The sequence below is a fragment of the Manacus vitellinus genome, unplaced genomic scaffold (assembly GCF_001715985.3).
Source record: "Manacus vitellinus isolate BGI_N305 unplaced genomic scaffold, ASM171598v3 scaffold_4_pilon, whole genome shotgun sequence".
NCBI classification, from domain to species: domain Eukaryota; kingdom Metazoa; phylum Chordata; class Aves; order Passeriformes; family Pipridae; genus Manacus; species Manacus vitellinus.
Genome location: NW_021940604.1, coordinates 43,559,283 through 43,567,810, shown reverse-complemented (window position 1 = coordinate 43,567,810; position 8,528 = coordinate 43,559,283). Strand labels below are relative to the sequence as shown.

Genomic DNA, 8,528 nt, shown 5'->3' with positions numbered 1-8,528 from the left:
GTGTTTAGATTAGGTGTTGGAATAGTTGCACATTGCTCCATCTGACATGCAAAGTGAGACGCTCAGTCCAGTTTTGACTCTCTTCAGTCTGGTTCCTGACTCTAAGGCAACAGCTTAGGGTGGCATTGGCTGAGAGGGCAGCCACCACCTGAACAACCCAGCTCCCACCAAAAGAAACATTAAAGTACTGGAAAAAAAACCTATCTATATCGGCAAGACATTTTTTTTCCTTTTTTTTTTTTTTTTAAATGGGATTTATTGCAGCCCAAAACCAGCCTATCAGGACAAAGATTCAAGTTTTGGACATTTACATCTTTTAAATACAGTTCAACACTTTGCATCTACACTTCTAGCTCATAGTCATGGAGCTGAAGGGTTGGGAGACTCACAGGTAACTCACCAACAGTACAGAAGGAGCTGCCATGATCCAGCAGCTCTCCTCCAGGAGAAACCATACCCCTAATGACCTGAGCTGCTTGTGTGACTGCAGCTATCAGTTACAGGGACAATTCAGACCTCAGTTTAAGGACAGCATATGGCACTTAGTGCTAAAACAGCCCAGTGCATTCACTACAATCAGCTGGAGCTTTCCGCATTAAGCAGCAAGCAGAATACACTGTATGCAAGAAATACAAACACACCACACCTCATGTTTATTGATTTGCTTGATAAACAGTCAGCTACATATCAAAACACTAACGTCATGCAAGACAAATTCTCTCTTCCTCCTCTCTGGTGAGCAGCCATATAACATTGAAATTATGCCAAACAGGTACTCACTTCTGGATTCTCTACCTAAGATACTATAATGGCAAAGATGAGAAAAGCATTTAGAGGTCCTGTCATCATGGCTATTCTCAACCAAAACACCCACAAACAGATCCTTATTGAATTCAGAAAGTGCTGCATCATTTTGTAGGGGAAGTATATAACTGAAATTAGTTTGTATTTGTTCAACAGCAAATTTTATTAACAGATAAAAAAATACCATTTTTCACTGTTTATACTGAAAAATTTCATATGACAGATCAGTCACTGTCAAAGCCAATACTTCAAAAAAATTTAAATAGTTGCTTATAATTACCTTTGCTTTTCAACAAAGACCCTAACTGCAGTAGTTAGGAAGGTTTCAGTATCTTATTCCAGCATTTGTAAACCAGTGCATGGGTTATGCAACATTTAGCTCAATAAGAAACCTCTGATTATTCTTTCAATATTATTTGCCTTCAAAATGAAAATCAGAAGACAGACACGCAAAACTAAGAAAAGACATACAGATGTGGCATTTAGGGACATGGTTTAGTGGTGGACTTGGCAGTGCTGAGTTAATGGTTGGGCTTGATGTTCTTAAAGGTCTTTTCCAACCTAAATGATTCTGTGATTCTATAACATAAGCCAATTAAAATCTTAGTTCAAGCTCATTGGCAGGAATACTCAGGCTAGCTAAAAATTCCCACAAAGCCCAATTAGACAGCAACCTCTAATTACTATATCTACTTTTGTTCAAAAATAAAAGCAAAAATCAAACAAACTATATACTGATGAAAGCTGTAACAGTGCCATGTTGGTTTTACTAAGAAGAATGCCTTTTAATGGCAGTACAAAGAATTGTGCAAAGGTTTCAAGCAAGATTCAACTTTGGGTTCTTTCTCTATTTCAGAGAGAAACTAGCTGCAAATGCTGCTTCCACTGCAAAAATCTTAGCACTGTGCAGCTACTGAAACCCAGGGTGTTCGGTTCAGTCCATTTGCACAATTCTTTTTTGTTTTGCTTTTAAAGAATGGTGGCAGACTCAGTGTACCTCAACAAACCTAATTTACTGAAATTTCCTTTCAGGACTAATCTACACATTGTGGTACAGACTTTGGGAAAAAAATGTCTTACAAAGCTGAGTGAATTAGCAATTAATTTTGTGTGGTTTATATTGAGACAAATTCTTCATTTGATTATACTCTTCCTGAAGTGAAGTAAGAGACATGGTTCTACTTTCAAATTAACTACTCAGGAGATTTTCATTTACAGAAAGCAAATTTTGTATCTGCATTGTAAATAAACATTGTTTAACACTGACAGTAACTACTCAATTTAACACTCTATACTGACTGGAATAAGTAGATTACGAAGAAGAAATATAAATAAAACAAGTATGCATATGTATTTAGATATACATATACAATTCAAGGCCAGTTGTGGGGTTTTTTTAATATGCATTTTAACATCGTGTACTCTTTGTACATGAAAATTGGTCAAACCACATAAACCACCTCTGGCCTATTACACGAGATCCTCCCCTGAAGAAAGTGAAGATTTCATGCGAATACACCTATACCAAAGAACAACTCTTTTGCTTTACTCTTGAGGAATAGAAGTTGATTGTAGCTGACCACAGAAGCTAAAGCCATAAGGAGACAGACTGTGTTTCTGTGGCCACAATCACATTTTCACGTTGTGTGTGTTTGCGTACGTGCACAAACATGAGTAAATACACCACAAGTGGAGCAGGATTTGTGGGAGCCAGTCCTCCTACAGTTTGCTGTCTCAGGTAGAAGGGTAAAGAGTATGAACAGGTAGATTACGTACTGTAATTCTGATATGTCCCAGTAGCACTGACATCAAGTATTGGGAAAGTTGATCCTTATCCTCCTGCTATCATTCTCCCTTCACTAACTACATCCTCACCTAATAAAATTTCCCATTCTGATCTCCCTATTTCCTTTCTTCAAAGACTCCTCACTCTGCTGCTTTATTTCTGCATTTGCTCTTCATTTATTTAAACAATCCCTTCGTCTTTCCATCTTCCTCTACCTCCTGTTTAATGGCACTGTGTTTTTTACTCATAAGCAAAAGCATGGCCTAAAACAGTTGCTTCAAGCAAAACAGATTTCTAAACTTATAAATATCTAACATAAATACAGTCCCAGAGTATACTTCTGGATATAAACGTTGCTATTACTGTTCTTCTTTGTCTCCTCAGGTTTTTTGGTCTTCTTACCACACCAACTCTTGTGTTGTGGGGACACTGTCTCCCCACAAGTCTGCACAGACCAGAGAAGGCTCTTACTCCCAACCTGTACAATTGCTGTGTTGTTTTCAAGTCATAAACAAACTACATCACTGACACAACACACAGGGAACTGGGTTCTTCTACCATCTGCTCATCAGGCTGCTACCTCCTAGAAGCATTGTTCTTTGTAGACAAAGAACCATATATTAACAAAGACCTGAAGCCGCACCTGAAGTTTGAAAATGTAAGAAATGCCGTAAAATCTCAAACTGGCTACAACTGAAATCCTGTACAGTCAGTGTAGGCAGCAGCTGTTGTTATTTTCCAATATCCAAAGTGTTTTACAAACCATATACAAAGAAAAGCCATTTGTTTCTTTTTGAATTTGAGACAGACTGGCATACAATTTTAATCCTCCCAGTCTACATGGAAGGATTTACTATGTAACTATTTGTTCAAGATTTTCATCTCTATTTATGCATTCCTAAAGATCATCAAAACTCACAGTAACTTCCATTCGAAATTCCCAGATGAAAGTTTTCTGGTTTAGTTTTCCTTTCTTAAACAAGCAAAACGCACCCTCTGTTGGGCCAGGCATGTAATGACTGGCTGCACAGAGTGTCTGAGCCTGGTGTTGGTACCAGAGAACAGTGTGAGAGACACCTGCGTATGATGCGAGCAGGAGAATGATTTGCTGTGCTTAGTGGCAGAGCTCAAGGAAGAAGTGGAGAGGCTAAGAAGTATTAGGGAAAGTGAAAGGGAAATAGACTGGTGGAGTCATACCCTTTCGACTCCAAAGGAAGTCCATCAGCAGACAGTGGTGCCCTGCCCCTCCTGCCATCAGGCAGATGGAGCAAACCAACTAGATGGGGGGGAAATGGAAACAGGTCCCCAATCGAAGAGGTAAAGGAATCCCCTCTCGACCTCCATCACCTCCCCAGGTGCCCTTAAAGAACAGGTCTGAGGCCCTGGACCCAGTCAGGCAGAGGGCAGTCAAGAAGAGGATCTGTCTAGAGGGTCTTCAGGTTGCACCCCATCTACCAGACGGATACAACCACAGCTATAAAGAAAAAAAGAAGGGTAATTGTAGTAGGCAACTCCCTTCTGAGGGGAACTGAAGGCCCTATATGCAGACTGGACCCATCCTATAGGGAAGTCTGCTGCCTTCCCAGGGCCTGGGTGAGAGATATTAGTAGGAGACTCCCTGAACTAATCTGGCCCTCTGATCCACTGCTGCTGGTCCAGGCTGGCAGTGATGACATTAATGAAAGAGGTACCAGGCTAATGAAAAGGACTTCAAGGCACTGGGTCGATTAGTTATTAGTTAATGGGACAGGAGCACAGGTGGTGTTCACCTCAGTTCCTGCAGTAGCAGGGATGAATGAGGAGAGGAGTAGGAAAACTCACCTTATCAATAGGTGGCTAAAGGATTGGCACCACCGGCAGAATTTTGGTTTTTTCAACCATGGGGCAAATTCTATGGTACTGAGCCTGCTCGAGTTAGATGGGCTTCATCTATCTAGCAAGGGCAAAAGGACTCTAGCCCATAAGTTGTCAGGGCTGATCAGGAGGGCTTTAAACTATGTTTGAAGGGGGAAAGGGTTGAAACAAAGTTCTCCAGAGATGAACCTAAGGGTGGAAAGACAGAGTTAGAAGTGAAATCAGCAGGCCAGCTGAAGTGCATGTACACCAATGCACACAATATGGGCAACAAACAAGAGGAGCTGGAAGCCACTGTGCAGCAGGAAAGCTGTGATGTAGTTGCCATCATGGAAACGTGGTGGGATAACTCGCATGACTGGAGTGCTGCCATGGATGGCTACAAGCTCTTCAGAAGGGACAGGTAAGGTAGGAGAGGTGAAGGAGTGGCTCTGTATGTTAGAGAGTCTCTTGACTCTGTAGAACTTGAAGTCAGTAATGATAAGGTTGAGTGCCTGTGGATCAGAGTCAGGGGGAAGGCCAACAAGGCTGACATCCTGGTGGGAGTCTGTTACAGACCACCCAGCCAGGATGAATGAGGGTGATGAATTATTCTACAAGCAGCTGGGAGGCATCTCAAAATCGCCAGCCCTTCTCCTTGTGGGTGATTTTAACCTGCCAGATGTCTGCTGGAAACTCAACACAGCAGAGTAGAGGCAGTCTAGGAGATTCCTAGAGTGTATAGAGGATAATTTCCTGCTCCAGCTGGTAAATGAACCTACCAGGGGTGGGGTCCTGCTAGACCTGCTGTCCACAAACAGAGAGGGGCTGGTGGGAGATGTGGTGGTCGGAGGCCATCTGGGGCACAGTGACCATGAAATAATTGAGTTTTCAATACTCAAGGACACAAAGAAGGCCATCAATAAAACTTCTACCCTGGACTTTTGGAGGGCAGATTTTGGCCTACTAAGAAGACTGGTTCAGAGGATACCTTGGAAACAGCCCTTGAAAACAAAGGGGTCCACGAGGGATGGACATGCTTCAAGAAGCAAGTCTTGAATGCACAGAAGCAGGCTGTCCCAGTGTGCCGAAAGGCAAGCTGGCAGTAAAGACATCCAGCCTGGCTGAACAGGGAGATTTTGAAGGAAATTAGGGGAAAAAAGAGAGCTTACTGACTATGGAAAAAAGGGCTGGCTACTCAGGAAGAGTTTAGGAATATAGTTAGGCCCAAGGGAGACCTCATCACTCTCTACAGCTACCTGAAAGGAGGTTGTAGCCAGGTGGGGATCAGTCTCTTCTCCCAGGCATGATCTTAAACTCTGCCAGGGGAGGTTTAGGTTGGATATTAGGAAAAAATTTTTTACAGAGAGAGTAATCAGACATTGAAATGGGCTGCCCAAGGAGGTGGTGGATTCAGCCTCCCTGGAGGTTTTTAAGATGAGACTGGATGTGGCACTTAGTGCCATGGTCTAGTAACCACAGTGGTGTTGGATCAAGGGTTGGACTTGATCTCAGAGGTCTTTTCCAACCCAGTTGATTCTATGTGTTATGACTGTTTTCCAAGGTCATCAAATTTTTAACAGCATAGCTTATCGAATCCTGTTATGAAGGTTTGGTTTTATCATTAGGGGTCAACTAATGTACAAGTCATACAAACATTTGAATCAATATTAGATTGGAATGAAACCAAAGCAGCACAGAATATTCGGTGCTACCATATAGCAATTAGGAAATTTATGATCTTCTTCAAACACTGCTTACATCTATAGGATTTATAAATCTTTCTACTGAGCACTGGAAATTCATTAATTATAACCTAAACCAAGCAAATGTCTGTACTTCATTTCAGCACCAAAGCTCAGTTAACACTCACTATCACTGTAATGCATTTTTTTGAGCTGGACAAGGATTGCTTACTGCCATATTATAAAAGCTACACACAGAAGCTCCACAGCACATTTTGGATAAGGATGCTACAGCAAACTCCCAGTATAACAGGGGGCTCATTTTGCCTGTTGTCTTTTTACTAGGATGTTTCTAGGTAAGGGTGGCACTCAGTGAGGTAAAACTGGCCAGTGTATCAGAAGACAAAATGGCAAAAAGTAACATCTTAAATCTACATATGCTGAAGCCTATACCCATGTGAAAAAAAAACCCTAAACTACTCAGATGAGCAAAGTGAATGTGGTCTAGTATGTGAATACTGGAGTCTAAAATTCACACCACAGTGAAGAAAAAAGTTGTGCAATACATGGACATCAAATAGAGACAATACACAGTTTCCCAAAAATGGAAAAGGCAGATGGATTACAGAGGGTAACAAGATAATGAAGAGAGGTGAAGAAGGAACTGGAGTGCAGGAACTAGGAGCTGGGATGCAAAGTTTGCAGTATCTGCCAAGCTGTAGCAAAGGAAAGCTTTTGAGGACCCATGAGAAGATACTAATTTAAAACAGATAAAAAGCATACAGGCAGAACAGACTGCTGTGAAACAAGATTCCTCCAAGGTCTGCATGTAACCAATCTCTTTCCCTATGATGTTTAATAAAGTTGTATTGTGGTAAAATACTTTATAGTAGCAAGAAAGTAATCTTCCTACCTTGAATGTATTCAGCTGCTGATTAATTGTCTCTGTTTCCATTCCAACAGGACCTTGTGACTCTTCATGTTCTTCGGCTCTCCCAAGCAGATTGGAAAATTCTTTTAGCTTACTATAAAACTCCTCAACACGGCAAATAGTATCCTCTACTTGATCTTTCCTGGCTTTTGCTCTGTCTAGTAGCTTGTTGCATTGTTTATTTAAAGCTTCCAAGTCTCTCTTTATACCAACAAGGTCAGGAGAAGCTTCAGCTTCTGTGGCTAGCATCATTTTACAATTTTTATTAGCATTTTCATTATTCATTATAAGATCCTCCAACTTTTTCAGGAAATATTTTAAGTCCTCTCTCTGTGATTGCAATACCTTGAGATCTCTCCCCACTGGAGCCATGCTATCAAGTTCATCATCAAACTCTGCAAACTGAGAGAACATCTCTCGGATGCTGTTTTGGAAATGGCCGATTCCCTGAAGTTTTGTCTCTAAGAATGAGCACCTATCTTCAACCTGCTTGTTCACTGCAGTGTATTCTTGCTCCAAAGATTCAGCTTGGAGCAAAAGGTCAGAAACACCTGCTGAATCAGAAGCTTCTACTACCAGGTCTTGGGCAAGCTTTTTTGCTAGATCGACATGAGGCTTTAAAGCCTGCAAGGCTTTCTGCTGGGCCTGCATCATTGTCAGGTGTTTGTTGCTGAATGACTGAGGTCCAAGTGAGTCATGAGCTTCCAGATGCTCTTTGGCACTTTTAAGCTGTTTTTCAGTTTCCCTGGATGATTCCTGAAACTCTTTCAGTCTTTGTGCCATATTTTCCAAGCACTCTCTCTTCTTATGTAACTGTTCTGTAACCACATTCACATTCTGATTCAGCACCTTCGTTTCTTCTTGAATAATTTCTTTATCTGTTTGACTTGCCCTGAGCAAACTTTCAGTAGAATTATTTAATAGCTCCACCATCCCATGGTGTTTATCCAGGTCCTTCTGCCATGCCCTCACCTGAGCAATAGAATTCTCTATTTCAATAGGGTTTATGCCAACTTTTAATTCACACAGGTTGCTTTGGCACTTCTGTATCCATGGCTGCAGATTTTCTACATGCTCCTTGTATTTGAAGGCTTTATCCAGACAATCTGTTAATTTATCTTCCCTTTCTTTTACCTGTTTATTAATTTCATCCCAGTTATTTCTGAGCGTAGCAATTTGGGATTGTAATGCTGCTTTGTCAGCTCCTTGAGTCTTCTGTAAAATACTTTCTCCTTCTGCAACAATTCTTTCATATGAACCAATCTGATCAGTCATTGTCTTCTTAAATTCTTTCTGCTCTTCAATTAGTGATTGCAAGACATCAAGTTTGGCTGACACAGGACGAGCCTGGTTCAGCTCTTCTTTCTTTTTGCTTAGCCAGGTCTGAAAGTCCTTAGACATTTGCTGGAACTGATGAGAAGTGGTGTATGCTGACTGAAGCTGCTGAACATGGTTATCTACAAAAGAGAAGACATTACAGAGATTCATT

At 41.2% G+C, this 8,528-nt stretch overlaps 1 protein-coding gene across 3 annotated transcripts in view; it reads right to left on the bottom strand.

The window, feature by feature from the left end:
- The window catches only part of DST (dystonin), a 277,490-nt gene that overhangs the window by 72,466 nt on the left and 196,496 nt on the right, over nt 1-8,528 (bottom strand). For all 3 annotated transcript variants that reach the window (XM_029962798.1, XM_029962799.1, XM_029962797.1), the window contains one exon: nt 7,022-8,496. In XM_029962798.1, the coding sequence (XP_029818658.1) occupies nt 7,022-8,496 (1,475 nt within the window). The remainder of the gene's footprint in view (nt 1-7,021; nt 8,497-8,528) is intronic.